The sequence below is a fragment of the Xiphophorus maculatus genome, chromosome 16 (genome assembly GCF_002775205.1).
Source record: "Xiphophorus maculatus strain JP 163 A chromosome 16, X_maculatus-5.0-male, whole genome shotgun sequence".
NCBI lineage: Eukaryota > Metazoa > Chordata > Actinopteri > Cyprinodontiformes > Poeciliidae > Xiphophorus > Xiphophorus maculatus.
In genome coordinates this window covers 3,748,567-3,776,241 of record NC_036458.1, presented here as the reverse complement: position 1 = coordinate 3,776,241, position 27,675 = coordinate 3,748,567, and the positions used below count along the sequence as shown (strand labels likewise).

The following is a 27,675-nucleotide window of genomic DNA, read 5'->3' as shown; positions in this document are numbered from 1 at the left end:
TTTTTTTTCTGTGTTGGAATGAATGCAAACATTAGTTTAACTTTAGTGATGACAAGATCAAAACAAAACAAATACCATCATTAATATTAAGTTAAAAGTTCCTCAGCAAGTTGCCTTTCACTGACATATTTCCTAAAGAAATCAACAGGCTTCTGGTATATTTCCTACCAATTATTCAGGCAGATTTTTGTACCTAGAGCTGTGTTTTGGGGGAAATGTTTGTGGGTCTCAACAGCTGATTTTGTTTGTGATCTTCTGATTTAAGTTATGAATATGTGCGATTCAATACCCACCAATAGAATTAAATTATTTAATTGGAAAACTGAACTTCAATGCATTGATGAATCAATACTTTTACCTACACAGATTGTCAAGCAAGGTAGGCCCAGGTAACACAGTGCTAGCGAGTGCTAGCTAATAACACAGTGCTAGCGAATGCTAGCTAATAACACAGTGCTAGTGAGTGCTAGCTAATAACACAGTGCTAGCGAATGCTAGCTAATAACACAGTGCTAGCGAATGCTAGCTAATAACACAGTGCTAGCGAGTGCTAGCTAATAACACAGTGCTAGCGAGTGCTAGCTAATAACACAGTGCTAGCGAGTGCTAGCTAATAACACAGTGCTAGCGAGTGCTAGCTAATAACACAGTGCTAACGAGTGTTAGCTAACACGCTGTCCGTAGCCATAAAAAGAAAAATAAAACTACCTTTCAAACCAGGGCTGCCTTCTTTCCGCTCACTTTGAGTCCTCTGCATTTCAACCATCGTTTTAGTTTCCTCACACTGTGCTTCTGTGTCGAAGAATATTGAAGTGAAGCGCCCTGGATGGACATCGTCTTCTTCCAACGTTCAGATGTTGCCGTTCTGCTCGTGCGTAGTCCGAACATCCGGGCAACAATGCATTAGCAATGAGCGCCATTAAAAATCTCCCAAAAAAATTGAGGGGAAAGAAAGTGAACAATTCTGACTTTCAAAGGTTGAATGTTTTCGACTTAAAAAAACAAACAAAAAACTCTTAAACTTTAATGATGGCAGTCGAAAAAAAAATATTTTTGAAACTTTTCCCTTTTTTCTAGAAAATTTGAGTTTAATCTCAAAATTTTACTTTTGGCATAAATTGATTTTTTCTAAGATGGCCATAATATGCCATTTTATTGGAAGACACAAGTGATGAAATTTGATTTTAAAATGTACAAATTCTAGTATTTTAAAGACTAACATTTTGAAAACTACAAATTGATTTTTTTCATAAAACCTTTCAAACTAATACTTGCATGTTGGTGCATACATGTTAGAACAGGCTAATGAACTTCCTGCAACAATATTTACCGTTTACTGTATATTCACATAATGTCTAAATGTGTGTAAACAAGAGGTCTCACTGTAACATAATGTGTGTTTCTGATGTGTATTTTCTTCATCGTGAGAAGTTACTCGCAGTGGGTTACCAGAAATTTGACTCAAGTAAGAGTAGCAACTCTTCAGAAATATTAAAAAGTGAAGCAAAACTAAACTATTCCTAAAAACACATTTTTTCAAAAGTTACTGAAATTAATCTATTTACTCTATTTGGCTACAAGTTAAAAATCCTAAGTAACAAATAAAGGCTTGAGAAAATCAGTTTGGGTATAATTAGTGATATTTTCATGTTTGAGTAAACTTCAGATACTTCGTTGATTTTTCTTTCTTATGGTGCGTTACCGCCCTCTAGTGGCCATTAAAAATTAACACCCCGAGCCGTTTATTCTTGGTGTTGCTCCTTTATTTGAAACATAAAAGGATTTAACGGAACATTTATGTTTGAAATATCCGAGATGTTAACATTTTAGCACATCTCTCTTCCTTTCTCTCACAAACAAAGTCACTTTCTCTTCCATTCAGGCATTTTAACAACACATCCAGAGCAAATAGGGAAAAAGAAAAAAAATCATTACCATCCCCCTGGAACATGAAGTTGATTTACAATCATCCCATCAATCAGTCATTCATTGATGAAATAAAAAAATAGGCATGTAATGAGAAGGTGCTGGTGTCCTCTGCTTACATTTACAAAAAAAATCAACAAGCTTCGTGTTAAAATCCGTTTCTTTTTTTACCCCGTTACATAAACCGATGACAGTGAGCCAGTTGGTCTCCGTATTTGTCTAATGACAAATTAACCGAACTTTTTTCAAATTATTACAAAGTAAAGTTCCCATTTCTTCAACACAGACACATTGAAATTAGGAGTAAAACTTTAATTTGAGGTGAAATTAAACTTTATGGGTTGCATAAGCCTGGACTTTGAGATCATTGTGAGAGAAATGTTAGAACAGACCTGATTTTGTTTTTTAGGTTTATTAGGCAGCAAACCTTAAAACTGCACAGTTGGCTGCATTCTTCTTCTTCAAAATCTTGCAAAAACATTCCAGATTGCACCCTGATTGTACCGACATTAGAAAACTGCTCTAAAATTAAAGTTTCTGCAGAATCAGAAGCAGCTTTTCCACTTTTTTAGACCATTTGAATCAACCAGGCTTGAAAAATACTGAAAAAACCACCTAAATACTTGCTTAGTGTTCAGAAACCCATCATAGCACGTGGCTAAAGCTTAGCAGTTACCTAATGTGTTAAAAGTTAGCATGTATATGAATGCAAAAGCAGCAACTTCAAATTTCTGAGTGAAGTTTTAGTGTTGGAGGTAAAATTCACCTGATCTCCACTAACTGATTCGTTTGAGGTAAATCTAAGAGAAGAAGAATCACTTCAGATTATTTCAGAGCAAATCTGGGAGTCAGAAAGCGCTGATGTGAATAATCCTGAGTAGGGCTGGGCGGTAAATACTAAAAATGAAACATTTTGTTGCTTTCGTTTCTAAACTAAGTGGATTTTATTTTACTGATTCCTTCTGAGTTGTATGACGAATTATCAGGGACAGGCTACGAGAATTTTTGCTTAATTATGAGAATAAATCATAAGATTAGCAGAATAAAAACTCTATTTTACCAGAAAGATGTTTCAAAATACAAGAAAAAGTCGTTTTATTAAGAAGGAAGAAGCTTTTAGAGTTAAGATCTAGTGTGAGTAACTCAGTTAATGTGATTCTTATATCCAAATAGTCGTTTGTTCCGATACTGATGATAATTTAAATGCTGATGTGTTAAAAATGAATTATTTACACATCTGCTCAGCATTCCTCATTTTAATTTTGTTACTTTTTGTGTCACAATTCTCATAAAATTGCCATTTTATTCAACTCTATTCTTAAATATTATGACTATATTCCCATCATTTAAAAGGAAAAATAAATAAATCGTAGCCTGGCTCTGATGCTAAAAATCCAAATAGAAGCTGTAAAACACAAGATGGAAACAATCGGCTCCTCCTGTTTAGCCGCTCGGTCCGAACGCGGCGCCGCTCGGTCCGAACGCGGCGCCGCTCGGTCCGAACGCGGCGCCGCTCTGAGACGTCGTTGGGGAGAAATAGCGTTGCAGATGTCATTAGTGTTTGTAACATTTCTTCACGACCCTGTAAAGCAGTTAATTTTTGTTTTTTAGTGAGTGAAACAATAAACAGATTTGAGCTTTGACACTGATTCACACATTCCAGGTTTTTCTTTTTCTCCTCTCCGCCATGTTTTTTCCCGCTCGCCGTCTCAGTGTTTGAGCGAGAAGTCGCCCGTGTTGAGGCGCGGCCGTGGCAGAGCGCCGAACATCTCCGTCCCGTCGGTGGCGCCAGGGACCAGCAGGGCCTTCATGCTGGCGGCGATGTGCTCCAGGTCGGCGCAGCCCGCCTGGAACGCACACGATTAATCAGATTAATCAATCAATTCAGTAACTGATTGATCAACAACTGGAGTGTACACTCAAAAAAAGAACAAGTTAGAGCAGCCATTAAGCCAACACTATACACATTTAAGATCAAATGTAAAAAAATAAATGCTAAGTTGTTGCACATTAGGCAACAAAATGTTAATTTTATTTACAAAACAAAAGGAATTAAATTGTTTATTTTAAAACAAAGGCTAAAATAAAAAATAGGCAGAATGTGCCAATTTTTTTTTGTCAAAGTAACAAAATGACTAATTAATTAATTGGATTAATCATGTTTAATCCATTATCCAAATAATCGTCAACAAATTCAGCAATCGACTGATCGTTACTGAGTATACAGACTCAAATATATTTTGATTTTTCATCCGATTAATCAATTAATCATCAAAAATAATGAAACCATTAATCAGATTGATTACTGAAATAATCAACTAATTTAAAATGAATAGGATGTTAATTTCCTTAGTTAAAAAAGGAATTGTTTATTTGCATTTATAATTCATTTCCAATATTGCAGAAACAGGTTAAAATGCTAAATATATAGAACTTTCCAATTTTTTATGATTAATCGATTAATCTGCAAAATAATGAAACAGTTTACTGTAATTAATCAATTACTAAAATAATCCTAAACTATTTAGTAATCGATTAATCATTACTGGAGCATACAGACTCAAAAAAAGGTCATTTGCTGAAAGAACAACATTCTCAGAGCAGCAATTAAGCCACAACTGTAGACATTTCAGTTTGTTTATTTTAACTACTGATGCTACAGATGATCAATCATTCAGGAAAACTAAGTTGTTCCATATTAGGCAATAAAATGTTTCTTATTGAAATTTTTTTATGTGCATTCATATATATTTTTAATATTGCATAAAAAAGGCTAAAATAAAAGACAGGCAGAATGTGCCGAATTTTTATCCGATTAATTGTCAAAATAATCAAACGACTAATTCATTAACCAGATTAATTGCGATTTAGCAATTACAGAAATTATGGTAAACTAATACAGTAATTGATTAATCGCTAACCAGTGTATAAAGACCCAAAACTATTTAATATTCAATATTCAGAGCAATTAAATTGTTTATTTGGTTTGAATGAAAATTGTGGAGAATGTGACATTTTTTAAACAATAAATTGATAAGAAATAATCCTCAGAACTATGAATAGATTAATAATTAGCCCTAGACAGATAGATATTAAAAGCAGCAGAAATAAGCTTCATGTTTCTGTTACCAAAAGTGGGTTGACCTTTTGAACTTTCAGATGCTTGCAGCTGAATAGTGTCTGTCTTTAGAGGCCATAGCATCGCCTTTAAAAACATTATTCTTTAAGAACATTTAACAGTGAGAGCCTCATTACATATGTACATCAACATCAAGAGTGTTCAAAGTGGGGCCTGTGGGCCGTTTACAGCCCTTGGACTGATTTTATGCGGCCCCCTCAAAACAATTAATTTTCAATTTTAGAGAATAATCGAAGCAAATGGAACAAAAGTTACGACAGAAAACACAGAGTTATAACTCTGCTCATACTTTTGCTTTATTTCTCCTTCCTGAGGAAAGACTGGGTCCTTAAGATACATCAGAACTTGTCATGGTTACACTTTCCCCTCATAACTTGGAGGGATTTGAGTTTGTTTTAGAGTGTAATCGCTGTTGCAGCTGCACAACACTCAGCTCTCATTTATTCCTCCTCTGCAAAACAATGACTGAAGTCTGAGTCATTAAAAACATTTAAAACTTACATGTTACTTCAGATTTTCAGTTATTTTAGAGCATTACTGCTTCTAAACAAGAGATACAACTTCAAAACATCGGGTCATAACACCAATCAGACTTCCTCTTTATTCCTCCACCGCAACAAGTCAAGTGTGTTCTGCACTGTCCATTAAAATGTGTTACAATTACACTTTTCCTCAAAATTAAATTGATTTAGAGCACAGGTGTCAAACTCCAGTCCTCAAGGGCCGCTGTCCTACAGCTTTTAGATGTGCCACAGGTACAAAACACTGGAATGAAATGGCTTAATTACCTCCTCCTTGTGTAGATCAGTTCTCCCAGCCTTGCTAATGACCTAATTATTCTATTCAGGTGTGGTGCAGCAGAGGCACATCTAAAAGTTGGAGGACAGCGGCCCTTGAGGACTGGAGTTTGACACCCCTGATTTAGAGTCTAAACTCTTCAACAGATCGACTGAAGGCAGAAATCTGTGTCCATCAAAATATACATAAAATTAAATTAAATTTATACATAAATACACAAGTAAAAAGTAGCCACCCAAGAAATTACTCAAGAGTAAAAAAAGTATTTGGTAAAAAGTCTAATCAAATAATTGATCAAATTATTAATCATTAAATAGTTAAAGATTATATGATCAGACAGACCAAAATACAAAGAGGAAATTTTGGTATTTTAAGGACCAAAATTACAATAATTCTTATAAACAGCAAACAATAAAATCAGGCAAAAGAAAAAATGTTTCCAAATCAGTTTCTTTCAATAAAAAACAAATTAAACTTTAACAGAAACTGCAGGTCTGTGTCTGGTGAATTTTTGGTTAAAACATTTTTGTTTTTCACTCAGTGGGTAGAAAATCCAGAAATTTTACTCAGAGTAGAGATACCACAAAATGAAATTACTCAAGTAGAAAAGTATAGTGTAGTAGAAATATTCCTAAAAGTACTTTTTTTCTTCAAAAAGTTACTTAAGTAAATGTAACTATTTACTCTATTCTACTCTAGTTTTATCCAAGTAATAAATCACAGACGTAACTTCATTATTTTAGCCTCATTTTCGTTTAACTGCGGATTATTGTGATTTTATCCACTTGAGGATGAATTTAAATAACCTCAGAACCTTCAGAGCAGCTCTGATTCAGAAAAGCCTCAAATTGAAAGAGGAACGTTAAACCAGTTAAACTGTGAAGTAAATCGGAGTTTTCTGATGGCTCACCCGCTCTCCGCTGCCGCTGTCTCCCTGAGCGGCTCTGCTGCTCTTGCAGCCCCACACGGGGACGGACACGGGCAGCGAGCGCGCCAGCGCCGTGGAGTGGGCGTGGCGCGACGAGAAGGCGTGCTGCCCCACGGCCAGGCCGCGCGGCGGCGGCGGGGCGTCCTCGCTCAGCGAGCCTGGTGCAGACAGGACGAAGAAGCAACGCTTTACTCCAACATGTATGTGATGAAGGAGAGCTGGGCGATGAATCTCTTACCGTCGGTGCTTTCCTCCTCTCCATCGGACTCAAAGAACGGCTCACAGTCACGAGAAAGAGAGTCCTCGTCCATGGAGAAAACGCCTAAAAACCGATTACAAGTTTTTAAAAACAGACACTTAGAGAAGCAACCAACAAAAACTTATTTAGGGTAAAGTCCATAAAAAGTATCTAATAAGATTCTGACTTTTTACTATTTTACACCCAGTTTTTCTACCTTTTACAGTCGATTTGCTAGACGGTTCTACAGACTTTCTTTCAAAGTATATTATTAAATGACTGATAATTTGATCAGTTACTCGGTACTAGAGTTGACTTTTTAATAAATACTTTTTCACTCTAACTTGAGTAACATTTTCGGGTCCTCTGCTCCTGGTAGAGGGTCTCAGTGAAAGTCTGTATGCTTTAATCCTAACATAACCCCGAGTTTAATATTCAAATCTACTGAGAAATTAACATTTTTGTTTTCTTTAAATCCGTTCCTCCTGAAAGAAGATTTCATTTCTCACTGGATCAAACTAAAACAATCTGCCTCACCTGCACTTTCATTGCCGTATGGTCGTCTCTCTTCCATGTCTTCCTCCTCTTCCTCCGCCTCTTCTCCTTCCTCCTCCAGGTCTACGATCCCGGCTCTCTGTCTCCCTCGCTCCACCTCTGTGGCGCTCCGCTCCCGCTCCCGGTTGCCGTTCTGCCCGACGCCCTGTTGGCTGGTGCCGTCCGGGCTGTAGATGGACGGGTAGCTCTGGGAGTACAGTCTGTTGTTGGGGCTGACTCCGCCCACTACGCCGTCGCCTGTGAAGCTCTGCAGAGATTCAAACATTTTTTAAACGGGAACTTTGAATAAAAATGTGGAACATATTCCCACTTAGCGATTAATGACTTTTTCTCTTGTATCAAGAGGGACAAGTATCTTTCCATAACACAAAGGGCTACATTTTCATAACATTCTGAATTAAAAATAATTAATTTTCACATTAGATTTTGTCAGCTGTATTAAATACTGACTGAATTAACAGAGAATTTTGGTTTTCTCATGTTACACAGACATATTGATAAAATATAGCAAAAACAGCAGCATATCTATCAAGTTGCTAAATAGAAAAATAAAAGATGAAAAGAATAAAATATGAGATCCACAAAACGAAGAGGCTACATTTTTATAATATGCTGAATTAAAAATAAATCAGCTGTATTAACCCTTTCATGCATAGTGGTCACTACTAGTGGACAGCTATCTATAAGCCATTTTCTTGTGGATTTTTATGCTGTAAATGCACACAAACCATTGAAGTGGACACTAATGCATCATGAAATACACCATCAACTACTGGCCATCAGCTGCAAATGCGAGAAATTATTTTTCTTAAACCCAACATGGCCGACAGACAAAAAAAGCAAGCCACCAACCTTGTCCCTCCTTCTACTGTAGTCTTGCCCTAAATAACTTTTGTATTTTTCAAATAACTTTGTATTTGGAAAATATTACAATTGATCACCTAAAAAAAATAAAAAATTTTACAATTTTTTTTCCTACCTTTTTTATGCCTTAAGAAAATTTTAAAAATGGAAAAAAAAATCCTGACACAAAGGATAATAATTCATGCATGAAAGGGTTAAAAACTGACTGAATAAGCAGAAATTTTTTTATGTTCTCACATTAATACACTTAGACATTTATAAAATAAAACAGGGACCTCTTAAGTTGCTGAATAAAAAAAAATAAAAGATCAAATGAATAAAGCATGCAGACACTCTATGGTTTTTTCTACATGGGAATGTTTTTATTTCCCTCCATTAAGCGCTTTAACTCACCAAAAATCAATCTTGCATATTGGCGCCAGGTTTTTTTTTTCATCATCTTACCATTTTTCTGCGTTATCCCCTGTAGCTGTGGCAACAAATCTTTGTTGTTCAAGATGAGAGAAATAAATATATTATGGAGCTTTTGAAAGAATAATTAGTTACGGAGAGGGAAACAGATTAATTCAGACGGTTGAAATATTTCATTCCCCCTCATAAATTTGGTAAATAAAGAGAAAATGTTTTCAAATTCTCAAGATACGTCGCTAATGTCGGACCGGCTAACACGATCTGGCTGCCGTTATTGCACCAAAGTGTAACTACCTCCAAAGGCTTCTGATACCCGGGGTAACAACAGCACGCTTGTGAAGCTAAAAGGAAATAAGTTAATTAAAGTCCGATGATAAAGTAGCAAGCTAGCGAAGCGTCACATAAAGGACATTTTCCATCCCAAACCTCTCCGTTTGGACCGTTCTAGAATATTGCCGCCATCTCTGTTTATGTATCAACGGACTATTTGCTTAAAGATAACCAGCGCCGCCCTCTGCTGGATGGCGGTCAAACTACAACACTAAAAGATGCCACTCGTTAATCGACTGGAACTAATTTTAAACTAATAAACCATTAACCAACATTAATTTGTCAGTCGATTATTTACTTGCACCCCTACTACTTACCCCTCTGTATCCGGTGTCAGAGGTCAAATCAACCAGCAGCTTGCCTCCTTGCTCTCCTGCGCTTTGCCGCGTGTGCTTCTGGGCCGTCAGCATGGACGTGGCGTGCAGCACACCGATGTCGTCCACGTAGCGGCGCGCCGACTCGGCCAGGAAGCCCTGACCCCACACGCTGTAGGAGAACTCGCATTCCTTCGGAAAGCCGGCGCCGCTTTCCCGCTTCTTCCCGACTTCACCTTCACTGGGCGTCAACCGGAACTTCTTGCAGGCCGTGAGGATGGCCAGGTCGCAGCCGGACTTTTGGCAATAGGCTTCCGCAGCGGAGAGTAGAGCCAACCAGCTCTCTTTGTGGTTGTCTGGGATCTCCGGCTCAGAGGAGTGGGTTACAGAGGCCATAATGGTGATTCTAGAGAATGGCCTGACAAAATAACCGACTAACACTGAAAAACAAGTATGAACTTCGGATTTTAAACTGATTAGAAATGATCTGAGGTGCCAAACTGAATGAAATACCGACTTTGGTTGCTGTCTGATTTTACTTAAAGCTTCTTTGCTGGTGTTTCTGCTTGGTTGAGGATAAAAAAGCGAACTAATCAGGTATGGAGGCACACGGTGACTTAAAGATATGGTAGCTGGGAGGTGGTGAGAGCCAAGGGAGAGATGGAAAAGATGCCTGGAAAAAAAAAAGAGAGAGAGAAAATATTCAGACACAAGTTTCACCCATTAATTTTGGAATTATTCTGATTTATTTAAACTCTGGCTAAAACGATTAATCATTAGCTGGAGTTTAGAGGCTCCAAAACAGGCAATTTTCTGAAAGAACGACATAGTCAGAGTAGTTAAGTCAGAACTGTACAAAAAGAACCAGAATTTTGCATTTAAGATTAAATAAAAAAAAACATTTTAGCACTGTCCAACACAAAACTCAAGTGGCATTATTCAAGCTTCTTCCGGTTCAAATTGTGAGAAAGAAAATCTATTAATTGTCTTTTTCTATCAAATTATTAATGCCTTAATTAAAAAAATAATTCAACAGATCAGCCCTTAGATGTAGTAATATGTCAAGCAGAAATGATTGAGCTTTTCACATTTTGATGTTAGGATTCTCTTTTAGCTGTAGATTCATTCTTTGCTAATGATTATTTTAGTAATTGATTATTCTGACAATTAATTGAACAAAAGCTGACACATTCTTCATTAAACTGCGCAAGTATTTTTATACAATATTAGAAATACATTAAATATGTACATAGAGAAATAATTAAACTCCTTCTTCAATAAGAAAATACATATTTTATAGCCTAAAATAAAAGCAATAAAAGAGCACTTCTCTAGCAAATTCTAACAAGTGAAGCTAAAACAATGCCATTTGAGGAGTTTTGGCTAAAACATATTTACAGACAGTGTTTTTATATTAAATACATAATGTATATATTTTGTACAGCTTTGCCTTATTTACTGCTCTGATTGTTTTTTTTCCCAACATAAGGTCATTTTATGGAACTCCAATTAATTGATTGATAAATTAGTTGACGATTACTTCAATAATCTATTAATCTCGATTAAACTTCAAGAAGAAGACTTGGACAAATCATGTCAACAACAGTGGTATAATATTCAGCCACGTTAAAGTCATGAGCTACTTTATGCATTTGAGCCCTTCTTTACCATTTTTGCGATACGAGGAGCAGAGACTCAAGTTTTAGCTTTTTGGTTGTGATCTAGAAACCATTCAGTGTTTCTTCTCTGTTGTGTCAGCTATAACTATGGATCGGAACTCAGATATGTACAGTTACATCTGCAGAAACCAGTGTGTTGTAACTGCTGCAGAGTCCTCCTCCTTCACTTAGCAATGCTAACTGTAGCTGCTGCCAGCAGAGCCTCCGCTCCGTATGAATCCTTCCCACGGACAACGCTAACTCCGGTAAAACTGCACGCTTTGCGCTTATCATTGCGGCTGCGACCGCTGCAGCAGCAGCTGTTGTTGTTTATCTTGTTATTCAGTCCAATGTTGTGTGCAGCCAGCCTCCTGCTGCTGATGAATCCGCATCTCTCCTCCCTTTTCAGGCTTTAAGAGCAGACCTGACTCGGCAGTAATGAGGTGGAAAGTAAGAGGAACATGTCCATTTACCTGTTCAGTTTCTTTCTTCACCGCTGCCAGGTGTTAACCGAGTTTAATGAATGTTTTTACCCCACGCTTTCTGCCCTTCTCCCACGGTTTCTCTCCCTCAGCTAGCCTCGACACCAGCGGAGGAAAGCTAGGAGCCGGTGAGCTACAATATATCCGGTTATCGATTTCAAAATAAAAGCAGATTTGCTAATAAGAAGAAGAAGAAGAATGGACAATTTTATTTATTTTATATAATTTCCTAATTTTATTTGGAAATAAGAATTTTTTTAATGTTTCTTATTTATAAGAAAAATAATTATCAAAATGTCTTATAAGCAGTAATTGCAAGCTAAGTCTGTTAAATTATTTCCATTCAGTTTAATTATGGAGTTCCAATTTCACGAGACAGACTTGGCCAATTTGCAGGTTAATTTCAACAAATAAGCATATAGTCGAGAAAGTCAATTTAAATTTAAAAACAGATTATCCTATATTACGAGATTTAATTGCACTCAGTGATAAATTAAAATGGTTTATTTCTTTTAATTGCGACAACTCTGGCTTACATAAAATGAATGATATAACAACAACAACAACAATAATAATAATAATAATAATAATAATAATGAAGTACAACGAAGGACTAATACGTATATTTTTCCTGTCCAAAATGATATTAATTCAACCTATATTAAAAATAAATTGTAACTAACACAGCTATCAGAGCTACTTCCTGTCTTTTTCTGGTTTGTTTCTGACTTGACGCAGCTCTTACGTCACCTGTTTACCGACGTGATAAGTGGTTGTGAACGAGCACGTTTTCGATATTTGCTTGTGCACGAGCAGCAACCTCTTTTAGCTTATGGTTATAATACAGCTCAAACCTTCACGCTGCAGACACATAGCAACAAATATCATGGCCAGATCGCGCATATATCTTAATACAATAATGTACCAAACTAAAAGTATAAAATAATTTCGAACAATGACATAAGTGTTCCTTGATCATAATAAAGATAAATGTACATATCAATGTAAACAGTAATTCAAAGTGTTTACATTGTATTCAGGTAAGATTAAATCACACAATGAGGGTGAAAGATATGAAGGAATGTCATTTAAAAATTAGTTTTACCACCACTATCACTTAGAATTGTATTTAGTTTATTTATACCTATATTTTTTAATTTTAATTATTTTTGTATTGAGTATAGTTGCAATATAGTAAAAGAGGTAACAGATCAGCCTTAATAATACTAACAATAATTTAAAAATAATAATAATAATAAACGGTTTGCTGCCACCTGGTGGTCACCGTGTAGAACTTAAACAAAATTGTAATCGGACATGAAACTTGATATATTTTGTTTAAATATTACATTCTGACATTCTTACAGTGCGTGTCTCTTACTGGTTATGTATTATAATATTGTGGGCTTCTTAAACAAGCGTAGCTATAAGTACATTCTGATTGGCTCTCGTGTCACATGACCGCCACTCGGTGGGCGGGACGTTCCATGAACAGGAAGTGTGACGTCACGTTTGTTTTGGAAGAAGCGAAGGGACTCAGGCGACGAGAAAATGGGGGAAAACGTGGAAGATTACAAGGTATTTTTTTCGTTTTTCTTTAACATTTAATTTTTTATAGGTTCTCTACCAATTCATCTTGCTAACACAAAGCTACTGTTGAGGTTTAAGGTTAGCACACCAGCTCGGTAACGTTGGAACAGCAATCCAGGACACTATCTGCTTCATCTTTGGCAATGGGCTTTAAATAAAAAATGGAAACCTGTCCCGTAGATCCACCATAACGATGTGATTCATCTTATAGATAGTAAAGCGTGCTGTGTAGAAAGCTGGGTAAAAACTGGTAAAGTCTAAGTAAGTTTTTCTTGAACGTGTTGGGATTTTGATCTGACAGATGAGTCACCGTAATCATGTGACATACCTTTCTCATTTCAAATCAAGAAAATGGACATTCTCCATATGTAGAATGGAGAAATGTCCATTCTCCATATGGAAAATGGACATTCTCCATATGTAGAATGGACATATGGAGAATGTCCATTTTCTCCATATGTCCTATATGTCTCATGTCCTATATGTCAAACTCCAGTCCTGGAGGCCCACTGCCCTGCAACTTTTAGATGTGCCGGTGCTGCACCACACCTGAATAGAATAATTAGGTCATTAAGGCTCTGGAGATCTGATCTACACAAGAAGGAAGCAATTAAGCCATTTCATTCCACTGTTTTGTACCTGTGGCACATCTAAAAACTGTAGGACAGCGGCCCTTGAGGACTGGAGTTTGACACGTTAAGATGTTGAAAGTTAAATTTATTTAATTATGTAAAAAAAAATCAGGTTTCTGTACTGTAAAGACTGAGCATGATAAAAAATGTTACTCACATTCTCTGTAATTTATCCAACAAACACGCAAACAACTTCATAAAAAAATAAATGGAAATAAAAAAAGGTGCAGTAATCTTAACCTTAAAACAATTAATTTGTATCACATTTCTATATATTTAACTGTTTTTTCTGGCAACGTACCTTATGGTGACATTTGGTGTTAATTGGCACTAAATATAAATGTCACTCACTTAAATTTTATTCATCAGACTTCTTATCAGCTTTGCTTAGCAAAATTTCCCTGCAAACGTCTTCTAAAGCTCTTCAATTTCAAATTAAAATCTGAAAAAATTAATCCCGCTGCATGATGCTGCCAGTTCTTTCCTTTGGGTATTTTTTACACCTTTTTGTATTGTAATCCAAAAGGACTACTACTCATTAGTTCATGGCTATAACTAATGAATACAAATCAGCAATCACAAAACAAAAACTCCAGCATAAACACATTATTTAAAGTTAATTAGACTCATTGAAATACATGGAAGCCATGAACTCAAAGGTGACATCAAAGGTGCTTTAAGATTGCTTTTTAAAAAATGTTTTTGGCTGAAAAGGTTTGATATCAAACCGTATTTATACAGTATGATTCATAAGACAAACAAAAGGGCTTAGCGTCACTTCGAGGCACAGAAAGTGACTGAGGAAAGCATACAGGATGTTAAAATACAGGTAAGAAAGGTGTAAAATGAACACATTTTGTCAAAAGTTCAGTTATGGTGCATTAAAGATGGAAAAACTTTTAAAATGAATGATAATTGTCAACAATAATGTGTTGGTGGGCTTTGGAAAAAAGAAGATGAAGCCATCGTGCCGTAATCATTATCTGTGATTAGTTCATTGTTTCCCAGCAGTGTCACTTGTTGGAATAATCAGGTTATTTCTCCGTTTTGGTCAAAAACACAAAGGTCATATTAGACTTTGTTTAATCTCATGCATTTTCACCATATTAGACAGTTTAAAACCAATTTATTTCCACACTTTTGTCCAGTCAGTGTCAGCGTTAGCTCACTGTAGAAGTTTAACCGAGGATTTCTTTTCTTCTCAGCTGATATTTGAGAAAGAGGGCGTGTACCTCCACATAAACGCCAAGAGGAGCATCCAGGAAACCAGCATACCGGGATTTATTCGCATTGTGGAACGGGTAGGCAGATCTGCTGAGAGATAAACAAGAATCCAGTAACGCGCAGGGTGAACTGATGGTTTTATGTTCTGCAGGCCGGACAGCCTGCTTTAGAGTGGAGCCCCCTGGAGGATGATGGTCGCAGTGCGCCTGCAGTCCTCTACAGCAAAAAGGTCAACTGACTGCCTGCGAAAAATCTAAAAAAATTTTGTATTTGTTCTAATTCTCATTAATTTGTCTGTTTCTAATCAGGATGGCGAGGGAGGTGAGGAGGACACGAACTTTGACCCTGGGTACGAGCCTGACTGGGCGGTGATCAGCACCGTGAAGAAGGATCGCGAGCACGCCCCCATGAAAGACTCAGGTTTTACTTCCTGCCTCCTACAGTCATAGCTACGGATGCGAGCTATAGATTAATAGATTAAATTAAATCTGATTGGTGTCATTGATCGAACAATGATTAATTGATAAGCAGCCAGTTTCTTAAAAGCCTGGGTTTTTAAGCTAAGATCCTTCAAGGTTGCTTGCAGCAAGACGCTGCATATCTTCTACAAGTCTGTTGGGAGCGCCATCTTTTCTGCCGCTGTCTGTTGGGGCAGCAGCATCAGAGGCAGAGACCTAACAAGGCTCAGCAGCCTGATAAAGAAGGCTGGTTCTGTTCTGGGGAACCTCTGGAGATGATAATGCAAATAAGGATTCTTCCTAGGATCAAGAAAATTATGGACAACCCTGACCATCCCCTTCATGGGACTGTCTTAGGAAGGCAGAGCATCTTCAGTCAGAGGCTTCTTCAGATTCAGTGCAGTACAGACTGTTGCAGAAGATTTTTCCTGCCGATAGCCATCATGATCTTCAATAACTCTTTAAAGAATCTAAATTAATGAGTTACAACAACATCTAATTTCCATTTGGTATTAATAAAGTGTTTCTGAATTTGAATTTTATCCCACAGGTCAGTGGGCGTTCTCCCTGCCTCTGTCGGAGCTGTACTCCCTCCGGAGGGCCCGCTTCTCTTTGGGTCGGAACTTCATGGTGCTGACCAGCAGAGGAGGACACCCGCTTCCCCCTCTGCACTTCCACAGAGGTGGAACCAGGGAACTTCTGCGGGCTCTCCACCGTTACATCGTCCTGGACCAGTGAGTGTGGCCAGCACAGAGTTAAACAAATCACCGGCATCGTGATTATCAGCACCCCTGCTGTCAAACGTCTGGTTTTTCATGGTAGATAGAAAAAAGGAGCACATTTACACAGAATAATTTCAGAAATCTTTGAGAAAAAAACACTTGGAAATTTCTGAATTTCGAAAGTCAAAAATGTTAAACATTTTGACTTTTCAAACTAAAAATTTTCTTTTTTGGAAAATGTCTTAGTTTCATTTCAAGATTCCTGAGTTATTCTAGTAAATGTTTAGATTTTTTTAAACCAGAAATTTCCATCCTTTTTCTATATAATTTCTGAGATTCATCTCAAAATGTCTTAGTTTTTTCTAGCAAATTTTTGACTTTTCAAACTTAGAAATTAAATTTTTTTTCTCTAGACGTTTCTGAGATGAATATAAAAATGTCTTTTTTTGGTGGAAGTTTACTCTTTCTTTCTTTTTTCTATCTACAATGTCCTTAATACTCCGTCGTACCTTTTTGCTCCGCCTGTTATCGTCACGCAGAGTTCTGGGTCAAGCTTCTCCTCAGAGATCGCCCAGTAGGATGGTGATTTTATTTCCTCTTCCTGTTTGTTTGGAGATGTTTTGCGTCGTTGTGTGTTGTCGTTTTATCACTGACTAAATTTGACCGTAATCAGACTTCTGCATGCTCAAAAGAAGAACGGTGATGATACACTGCAGCGCTACAGCTTTTTGTCTGAAACGTCTCTAAATATAGAAAGTCACTGAGTTGGCAACAGTAGGGTGATTATTGATAACTGTAAATGTGCAGACATGACCTGGTGGTCTGTTCTGTCAGTCAAACTTTTCTCACGGGAGAGCAAAAGAGGTGGATTTTGCTCTTCTGTGGTTGAATTTTAGACTTTTGTTGAGGTAGATAAGATCAGCTTCTCATGTAAGTATCGGCCGTTCACTCATCTCCCAAAGTTAAGGACTTTGGGGTTGATAAATCAGTGCACCCTCCTAATAAGAGGGAAACCAGAGAGCAGTGGTCGTACTTTCTGCCACGACGACTTGTAATACCGATGGTTTATGTTTCATCATCAGGTCGCCTGTTGATGGACGCCTCTTTCTCGTCTACCCACGCGATTCGTCTTCAGCTGATTTTGGTCCATCTTTCGACAAACTGCACATCCTGGATGATGGCTCCGATATCGTCACGGTACTTTCAGGATCATCTCCCAACGTCTTGAGTTTGGCAAACGTTTTGTGTTTTTCAATAACGTTTTGTTTCTCCCACTGGAGCAGAGGTTCATCCACGACCCGTACGCCACTACGTTTGGGGGATTCTCCAAGGTCACCAACTTCTTCCGCGCCGCCCTCCGGCCACCAGATGCCGCTGTGTCGCGGAGTGGTCAGAATCCGGGTCTGCCGTCACAGCCTGATGACGAACCCGGGTTTGAGCTCATCACCTGTGTAAGAAAAAGACGCTAAAGCAACACGGCACACTGCAAACAGACAAAGTCTTACCAAGTGTTTTTGGTCTAGCTTCTAGTGCAAATATCTGGGTACACTTGAAATAAGTAAATAAGCAGCTTTATGTAAGTCAATAATTCCCTGAAAATAATGAAAAAGTTCTAGATACACTTCTATATTATTTCACTTATAACATGGGAAAAAATTAAATAAACTGCTAATTTTAAGAATTTTTTTTTTAAGGAAATTCAATTTCCTTAAAATTGATACTGATTTTATTCTCATGTTATTTTTCTTTTTTACTTTATTCTGGTAATATTATGACTTTTCTTTTTTCAAACTTTTCTGACTTTTTTCTCAACAAATTCTGACTTTATTAGCATATTATTTCGACTTTATTCTCAAAGTCCTATGCCTTATTCTCTTATGATTTCATTCTCATAATTTTACAACTTTATTCTAATAGCATACTAAGTATACTAAGATATTTGCAAAAGAAATTACTTGGTAGATTCTGTGTTTTTGCGACTCAGACATGAACAGGTCTGAGCTGCTGGTGTTTGTGGCTGCCTGTCCCCTTGCAGGGCGTGGAGCTCGGTCCCAGGCCAGAAGTTACTCGAGGACGAGCTCTGGTCCAGTGGGAGGAGTTCCTGGACTCTGAAGGCCGGGTGAACGACCCAGAGAAAGTCAAAGACCTGGTGTTCAGAGGGGTACGATGGGACAAAGAGTAAAAAAACGCAGTTCATTTGGAACATTACTGGAGCTAAATGTTCATAAACCTTGCAGGGCATCGCTCCAAACCTCAGGAAAGAAGTGTGGAAGTTCCTCCTTGGTTTTTATCCATGGAAGAGCACCTCAAAGGAAAGAGAGGAAATTCTTCGAGTCAAAACGTTAGTGCTCTCAACTAATGATTAATCAATTATTCTGATGATTAATCGAATAAATAAAATTGGGACATTCTGCAGATTTTTCATTTAAGCCTTCTTATACAATATTAAAAGACGTACATCAACAATTAAATTTCTTTCTTAAATAAGAAAAATAACATTTTATTGTTTAAAATGCAATGACAGCATTCCTTTAGTGAATAACTGATCATTTGTAGCAAAGGATGCGTCTGCAGCTAAACAATACTTTATTTGCATTTTTGTTTTATTTATATTACATAAAAAAGGCTGGAATGAAATATATGCAAATGTGCTATTTTTGATCTGATTGATCAATTAATCAAGAATAATGAAACGATTAATTAATTAATCATGATTAATCTATTATTGAAATAACTGTCAACCAATTTAGTAATCGAAAATATTCAATCAACCATTAAAATAATTGTTAGCTGCAGTTCTAGGTCTATCGTAATTAATCGTTTCAGACTGTTGGCCAAGACGTCTTTCGTCTCATTTGCAGGGACGAGTACTTCAGGATGAAGGTGCAGTGGAAGTCTGTGAGTGAAGAGCAGGAGATGAGGAACTCCCTCCTCAGAGGCTACAGGAGCCTGATAGGTCACCAAATAACAAAACATCTCTTTGTTTTGTTGTGTGAGCCCTGCAGCAGATTCCTGATCCTTTGTCCTGCTGTCCTCCACAGAGCGGGACGTCAACAGGACGGACAGGAACAACACATTCTTCTCCGGCAACGACAACCCGGGCCTGACTCTGCTCCACGACGTTCTGATGACGTACTGCATGTACAACTTCGATCTCGGTGTGTTTTTATGAAAGAACGGATCGCATTTTACCTTCTGAGGGGACAAACTCCTTCATTCTGACCAATGAAGTCAGAATGGAAGACTTCATTCCATTGGAGAGGAATGAAGAAATTTTGGTGATGCATTGACTAGGCCATTGCATCACCTTGATTCTTTACTTTTTCAGTCATTCTGCTGTAGATTTGCTGCTGTGTAATCCCTCCAGGAAGCTGCGATGTTGTAACTATTAATGCAACATTGCAACCTTTTTTTCTGACCAATCAGTGCAACTCCACAGAGTTTTGTCCAATCCCCTTACACTTCAAAAACATAAAATCTTACAAAGTGTTTTTTAGCTAGTTTCTTGTGCAAATATCTTAGTGCACCTGAAATAACACAAAACTAACTTACAAGTAACTTATGGCAAGATATCAAAGCTTGTTTTAAGCCGATATTTCCTTAATATTGATAAAAAGTACTCATTCCACTGGCAAATTATTTCATTTGTAAAACAGGAAAAATGTTTTAAGTGAAATAATTTGCCTGTGGAGGTAGCACTTTATAAATCAATATTAAGGAATTATTTACCTAAAACAAGCTGTTATATTTTGCTGAAAAGTTACTTGTAAGTTAGTTTTGTCTTATTTCAACATGTAAGTAATACCCCACATCCTGTTGACAGCATCTAAGCTAACCATAATATTTAAGCTAATGGAGTTGGTCAATGTTTGTCAACATGGTAGCGATCCCCCACATGATACTGGTACTGTCATCATGCTGGTCGCTGTACATGCTAGTGGTAACATGTACAGTGCTAACATTAGCCTTACAGCTAAAGAAAACCCATTTTTGCACATTTTTGCTGTCTTGACTGTGTTTAGCATACTGCATCAAGTAGGTCATTGTAACAGTAACAGAATTTAAGCTAACCTTAGCATTTAAGCTAATTTTACCATATAAAACAACAGTTTGTGTACCGAGTTGGTCAATATTAGTCAACATGATAATTTGCTACTAACAGCCTTTTAGCTAATGTTGGCATCGTTGCTAATTTTCAGCATCAGAACGCCTGATTCGGGTCCAACAGATACACACACTTTGCCGGGACCCTTTTAAGTTTCTTCAGAAATTTTCTAGTTATTATTACTATTGATGGTGACACTTTGTTCATGATCCAGGTTATGTCCAGGGGATGAGCGACCTCCTCGCTCCGATTCTCTTTGTCACTCAGAACGAGGTGGAGTCCTTCTGGTGCCTGACTGGCTTCATGGACCTGGTGGTAAGTTGAGAACTTTCCCTTTTCTTCTCAATTTCACCACAAAATGTTTTTGATTTGAAATATTCATTTGGTTTTATTGACATTTTCTACCAATAGGCTTCCATTATGCCTTCCATGCTGTTGTTGAGTTTGCCGTGTGTTTGGAAAGTACATTCTTACATCTTTTTGCTCGTTGTGTTTTTGTAGCACCAGAACTTTGAGGAGTCGCAGGAGGCCATGAAGCAGCAGCTCCTTCAGCTCAGCATTCTTCTGAAGGCTCTGGACCCAGAGCTGTGCGACTTCCTGGGTTAGTTCTGCTGCCATTCTTCTAGTCAAACTGGGCAGTCTGGTAGGACAATGAGCTCCGGTCAGTCCTGGGGTAAATGCAAATATTTGGGATAAAGTAGGTAAAAAAAAAAAGGAAGAAAGCAGACAATACTATCAAACCAGTGGTCTGCAACCTTTACGACCCAAAGAACCATTTTTACCTTCAGTTGAGTTAATAAAACTTACCTAGAGCCCCAAATGTTGTTAGCTTTTTTTCAAAAGCTAACTCAACATTTAGCTTTTGGTAAATATCTAATATGGGAATTTGTTGTCATATTTAAAGAACAACTATTTTACTTAAACTTTTACAAAAAGAAGACAAATACATTGACTTTGTGGAGTGTTGACATTTGTGCAGAGTTATACAAGAAGATAATTTAAACATAATGGAGTAAAAAATATTACTGATACATTCTGTTGTGGAAATGCAGTGTAATTATTCTGTGAAAAAGATGAAAACCTACTTTTGTTATATCTATTGGTGACAGACATTTATTGTGAATTATTTATTTAAAGAATTTTTAGTTTTTTTGAAAACTAAAAACTGTAATTTATATCATGTTTTCTATGATTGGTTCCATGACAGCAGAGATCACAGATCTTTTAGAAACTTAGAAACACTCCTTGGGTACCACTTAATGCAAAAACCTAGCAGTTAACGACACATGTATGAAATAACAAATTTGCTTAATTTACTTTTGATAATATATTATTACTGATTAATGATATTCATCTACGCAGAAACATAGGTCATGTTAATTATTCATCACAATAAATATCAATATGCAACACTTTATACAAATCTCTGCAAGTATTTACATTTGCAAATGATAAATTTTACAACATTACGTGCACCATTTTTGCAAATATGATCAATAACGTAGCATACAATCAACTTTCAGATTTTTACTTTAACACTTACTGAATTCAGAAGACTAAAAAAACAGACTTGCTCAAAACTGCCTTTAACTTCCGGCTCGTATTGCGCTTCCCGATGGGTAGTTAGCATGGTAGCTTGATGTGTGACATGTTTGAAAATGTCTTTAAATATTGCGTTGCTTTGCCGTCGCCACGCAAATGAGACACGCACAGGAATAAATTCAAAGTGATTAAACAAATTCTTCCTCGTATTAACTGTGATAATTAGATGTTTTCTTTCTTTTCTCTGCCATGTTTTCGAGAGCAAATAATCTCCTTACCTTCTGCTGCTAGCTTGCCTCCACCAACTGTTCGTTACCGTGGAGACCGGCTAGCGCTAGCCGGTCTCCACGGTAACCGTTGGTTGAGGCCAACGGTTTTAAACAAAATTTAATATTCAATATAAAAAAATGTATAGTAAATTTCTAATTTACACCTACCCAAAGGTGATTTGAAAAAGAATAACTAAAAATAAAAATATAGATTTAGTAGTAAGTGGCGCTGCTGTGCTCTATCTTTAGAATCGCCCCGTTGGGTAGTTAGCTACTCATGTAGTAGTTGATTATTAGATGTTTGATTAATAATTGATAATTAATAATGATTAATATAATGGCATCAATTAATATAAAAATATGGTTAGATGCAGGGCAGTATTTTATGTTTGCTTTGCAGTGACATGCAGTTGCCTAAAAGAGATAGAAAAGAAGTTGTAAACATTCTGATTTATCAGTATTACAATAAATGCCCCAAATTATGCTGATAAGACTTAAGAGCATATCAGCTGCTGCAAATATATATATATATATATATATATATATATATATATATATATATATATATATATATATATATATATATATATATATATTAGAGTGGTTTTCTTTATTATTTATTAAAACTTTGAACATGTTTTGATCTTTGAACATCTTATTTTTGTCGCTCAGATTCACAGGACAGCGGCTCGCTTTGTTTCTGTTTCCGCTGGCTGCTCATCTGGTTCAAGAGGGAGTTTTCTTTTGAAGACATCCTCACATTGTGGGAGGTGAGTGTTGGATCGTAACCAAATATTATAATTTTTCTCATAGTAGTAGCCTGATTTATTGTGTGAAGTGGGAGCAAAAGAATACAGCTTGTTGTCTTCAGACATCACGTATCCAGGATAGGAAAGAGTACGGCACAACTGGGTCATTTGTAGCCCTCTGGATGACTTTGTTTGGCCCCAGACAACAATTCAGAAATGTTGTATTCACAGACAGTTGATGCAGATGGAAACTTTTTAAAAAAAAGATTTTAGGGTGAGACTTTCGCAAACAGATAAAATATATTTCAAGTAATCAAAAATTAGCTTAATTTTTCATTTCATTAAAATCTTGCATCAGCTTTGGCTTGGTATAGATCAGGGTGTCGAAACGTTTTGCAACATGGGCCAAAGTCAGCAACTCACAAGGACTCACGGGCTAAAGAAATAAAATTTTTAAGAACTAAATTCACCAAAAATGGGAATTCTCAACAATAAACTAAGCATTAACTATTTTAATTAAATAAATAAAGTAATCAAAGCTTGAAAAATATGATCACTTTGTGTTACATCTAAAATTTCTGTAAGTAAATAGTAATTTAAAAGTAGTAGTTTTCTCGTCATTTATTTAATTTGTTTTTGAATTGTGTTTGGGGGACCATACAATATCAATCAAAAGGCCCCTAGATCCCACATTGAAGTTTGAACACCCTTGGTTTAGCTCAAAACAATGTTGTTTATTAATGCAGGAACTTAAGACAATAAATTAATAACAATATCTATCACGATAGACACATGATCAATATCGATAAAGAATAGAATACTCAATAATTTCACTGAACTCCGATCCAGAACTGCAAAGCATTCTGGGGGATGTTGGCAGAGGAAAGGCTTTAGCTGACAGCTAGGTAAGCAAGGTTGGTGGAATCTACTAACTCACGCACTCTTCGGTTACCTAGCAACTCATTCATTCTTCGGTTACCTAGCAACTCATTCATTCTTTGGGTACCTAGCAACAACTGGAGTAGCTTCCGCAGCAGCAGTTTAAGGCTTTCCCACTGTGCCTCATAGCTGCTAAAAAATAAACAACTACAGATAAACTGTGGATAAAACAATTTTCAAAGAACATCAGCATGGCACTACAAATTTTTAAAAACTGAACCTCTGAGCTGCACAGACAATTAAAGTCCAGATTAGAAGCTAAAACTGCTTCCTGTTTGCACGTTTTCTCCTCCAGGTCCTCTGGACTCGACTCCCGTGTGACAACTTCCACCTGCTGATCGCCTGCTCCATCCTCGAGTCGCAGCGCGGGGAGCTGATCGGCTCCGACCACGACTTCAACACCATCCTCAAGGTCAGCCGTCGCCATCACTAATATTCTAATGGTAGTAACATGTTCCAGGGTATCATGCTGGAAATCCTGGAAAATCCTTGGATTCAATTAGGTTTTTGATTTCTGCATAAAGTCCTTGAAAGTGTTTGATATTCTAACTCTATTAATAATAAAGTTATTATTAACTTTAAAAATAAAGTGCAATCTAATAGCCTAAATTTTGAAAATGTTATTTACAGTTGAAAAATCTCAACGTCTGAAGTTAAATCATAATAAACTTTTCTTGTTTCAGGTTAGTTAGAATCCCCAAAATTATTTATATTCACTAAATGCGAAAAAAATTTGCCAGAACATTTTTTTAGAGATTTCTTTGGGACTTTCTTTATATCTCGTGTTTAATCATTTAATTTGAGCAGAAAGGTCCTTAATTTTAACACAATTTGTTTGGATTGTTTGTTTGTATATTTTGTTTAATATGATGGTGTATTTGGGCCCTTGTTGATTTAAAGAAAAAAAAAAGGAGTACATTTCCAATAAAAAATTTGAAATTTTGAGATTGATCTCACAAATTTTCAAGAAAAAACAAGGACATTTCTGAGCTCTAAAAGTTGAAAATTTGCTCAAAAAAACTTTTGAGATTAATTTCAGAAATTTTATAGAAAAAGTTTCAAATTTAGACTTTTGAAATTTCGTTATGTCCAAACTTTTTCTGGATCATTTCTGAGGTTCATCTCAAAACTTTGGATATTTTCTTGCAATTTCCAATTTCATGTACATTAGTGAATTAAAACTGCCTTCTTAAGTTCTTTTCTAAAGTTTTTCTCTCCAAAGTGATGCTGGAAAAGTTTGAAAACTTATCTTTGAAATGCTTGAAAAATGCTTGAATTTGACTTATGTCTCCTGACTGGTTTGCAGCATATTAACGAGCTGACGATGAAGCTGGACCTGCAGACCGTCTTGCTGGACGCGGAGGCCATCTACCGGCAGCTTGTTGGCTGCAAAGTGAGTAAAACTGCACAGGTTGAGTCCAGTAAACAGTTAGTGCTGCTCTTTTTATTGGTACTATAACTTGTGGAGTTTTATGCTAAAAAAATGTAAATAAAACCCACTGCAACCAAATTAGTGAAGTCAACTAAGAGGTAGTGTTGCCTCAGAGAGGCTGAGAATAAATACACACCACACTTTTCCAATTTCTCAAAATGTTGAGAATCAAGTAAACATTTTAACTGTCATAGTTTTTTGTGTCTAGTTGTAAAAAAATATTCTGGTAATATTACAACTTTATTCTCATATTAGTATGACTTTATCACCACTTTGTTACAACTTTATTCTAGTAAATGGAATTTTATGATGCCATTTTGGATAACAGTTTGACTTTATTCTCATTTTATTATGATTTTTGCTTGCAACTTTATTCTTGTAATATTCCAACTTTCTTCTCGCATTAATACAACTTTATTCTGGTAGTAAGACTATTTTGGTAATATTATGACTATATTCTGTCAATTTTATTACTTTATTCTTATTATATTACTACTTTATCTGTGTATTATGATTTTATTGTTATATTATTACAATCTTCTCTGACATTATTACTCTATGCTCATGTTTACATTTTTTATTTGTCTGACCCTAATACTCCAGAACCACGCAGTGTTTGATCAGTTTTATTTATGCGACAGTTGATTTAGTGTTATCGTTGTTCCCTCCAGGATCTTCCCCGTCAGGTGAAGCAGGTGTTGGGTCTCTGCGGCCCGCCCAGCCCGGCGGAGGAAAGCTCAGACTCCCAGAGCAGCGAGAGCGAACGCCTCCTGGGTCAGGCAGAGGGAGGCGCTGCTTCGTCCCACGTTCCCTCCTACCCTTAAACCTCACCTCAGCTGGTCAAGATATTTATACATGACGTGAACATTAACAAATATAAAGACTGTTCTTATGGCTTTGAGAGGCAGGGGGCGCTGTGTGACCATTCTACCCATACATACAGTGTTTTATTTTTAGTGTCTTTTTTTTCTGTCCCTTGTTTCTGTTTTTCTTTTTTCCCATTTGATGCTGCTCTGTTACTCATTATTAAACTGTTTCCTGTTGTTAATTTCCTTTAAATGAAAGTTTTTGCTTTATTTTTTCCCAGTGTGTCTGAAAAGCTAAGAAGAACGGTAACTAACTGGCAGCCCTGCGTTGGCGCTACATGTTGCCATTCTGGACCTATGCAAAGTTTCTTGCATGCCTTACAGTTTTCACTCTGCATAGTTTCATTTTAAAACTTTCTGTAACAAGTAATTATTGCATTATAAAATAAATGTTTAAATCATACTGAGGCAAGCAAAGGTTTTTATGTGTGGATTATTATTTATCTTTGTGAAAATATAATCCAGGAAAAAAACCCTAAAAAAAACAAGAACATATAATGTTATAAATGAATCTAGCAGGTAAATATGGTGGTTTCTGCAGCAGGAAAGTGGTCAAAAGTAAACCAGCTGGTTCTTGTCTAAGTGGCTGAAAGCAATAAAATGCATGTTTGCAAAGACCTAGTCAAAGTATGGACTTAAATCTAGTTGAAAAGCTGTAATTGGGCTTGTTCTGCTGTAAAACATCCAATGCAGCTCAATTAAAACAATTCTCCAGAGGAAGAAGAGAACAAGAATGTTAAAGGTATTTCTTAACAAATGTTAACATTTAAAGACTGTTTTGTATTCTTAGGTTGTCTTTGTTTGACTTAAAAACTTGTTTAATAATGTAAAACATTCCAAAATGCCCAAGTGTCAAATATGGTGAAGGCAGCATCATGATGTGGAGTTAGTTCACTGTCAGTAGGACTGATTCAGATGGACTAATGAAGAAGGAAAATTCAATTATTTAAATGTCACTTTAAAAGAAAAAGAGAAGGCAAATAAAGCATACTTTGAATTAGGTGAGTTAGAAAATGTCCATGATAAATGAAAGATTATAAATTATTAAACTAACAAAAGCTGTATGTCTGTGTCTGCTGAATTTTTGGTCAAAATAAGTTTGTTCTTCATTCAGTAAAGTTACTCACAGAGAGTAGAGTATCCAGAAATTTTATTCAAGTAAGAGTAGCGACACTTAAAATCTTGGCTTCATAAAAAAACACAAAACATCACTCTAATGTATTTATTTTAAACTCAGAAGCACATCTATATAGCAGCCTAATGTACAATAGCTGGGCTATTTTGACAACAGCAGAAAGACACTAAATATGTGAAAATTATGTTGGAAACAAAAAAAAGGTAAAATAATTTTTAAGAACTACTATAAAAGGAAAGTTGAAAATAGCTTCTTTAATAATCTGTCTAATGACTCACCATTACGTTCTTACGTATTACGTCATTACGCCTTACACACTTACCAGGCGAAAGAAAAAGTAGTTCCCATCAGCCCTGTCTCATGTAAGCA

The 27,675-nt window shown here is 36.5% G+C and overlaps 2 protein-coding genes and 1 long non-coding RNA gene across 3 annotated transcripts; 2 read left to right on the top strand and 1 right to left on the bottom strand.

The window, feature by feature from the left end:
* Positions 1 to 1,741: 1,741 nt before the first annotated feature.
* akt1s1 (AKT1 substrate 1) lies at positions 1,742 to 11,768 on the bottom strand. The gene is made up of 6 exons (XM_023349390.1): positions 11,635 to 11,768; positions 9,507 to 10,176; positions 7,567 to 7,831; positions 7,030 to 7,113; positions 6,774 to 6,949; positions 1,742 to 3,773 (listed from the first exon to the last, which is right to left on the bottom strand). The coding sequence occupies exons 2-6, from the start codon at positions 9,897 to 9,899 to the stop codon at positions 3,636 to 3,638; spliced, it is 1,056 nt and encodes a 351-aa protein (XP_023205158.1). The 5' UTR covers positions 9,900 to 10,176; positions 11,635 to 11,768; the 3' UTR covers positions 1,742 to 3,635.
* On the top strand, positions 11,358 to 11,734 carry LOC111611686. The gene is made up of 2 exons (XR_002754163.1): positions 11,358 to 11,427; positions 11,571 to 11,734. It is a non-coding gene; the product is annotated as an uncharacterized LOC111611686 (long non-coding RNA).
* Positions 11,769 to 13,112: 1,344 nt separating the features above from the next.
* tbc1d17 (TBC1 domain family member 17) lies at positions 13,113 to 26,574 on the top strand. The gene is made up of 17 exons (XM_005810308.3): positions 13,113 to 13,221; positions 15,071 to 15,166; positions 15,241 to 15,318; positions 15,398 to 15,509; positions 16,098 to 16,281; positions 17,352 to 17,466; positions 17,553 to 17,720; positions 18,305 to 18,430; positions 18,507 to 18,610; positions 19,131 to 19,225; positions 19,311 to 19,427; positions 20,589 to 20,689; positions 20,876 to 20,975; positions 22,858 to 22,955; positions 24,169 to 24,285; positions 25,180 to 25,266; positions 25,977 to 26,574. Exons 1-17 carry the CDS (start codon positions 13,195 to 13,197, stop codon positions 26,127 to 26,129), a joined length of 1,878 nt encoding a protein of 625 aa, XP_005810365.1. The 5' UTR covers positions 13,113 to 13,194; the 3' UTR covers positions 26,130 to 26,574.
* The last annotated feature ends 1,101 nt before the right edge of the window (positions 26,575 to 27,675 follow it).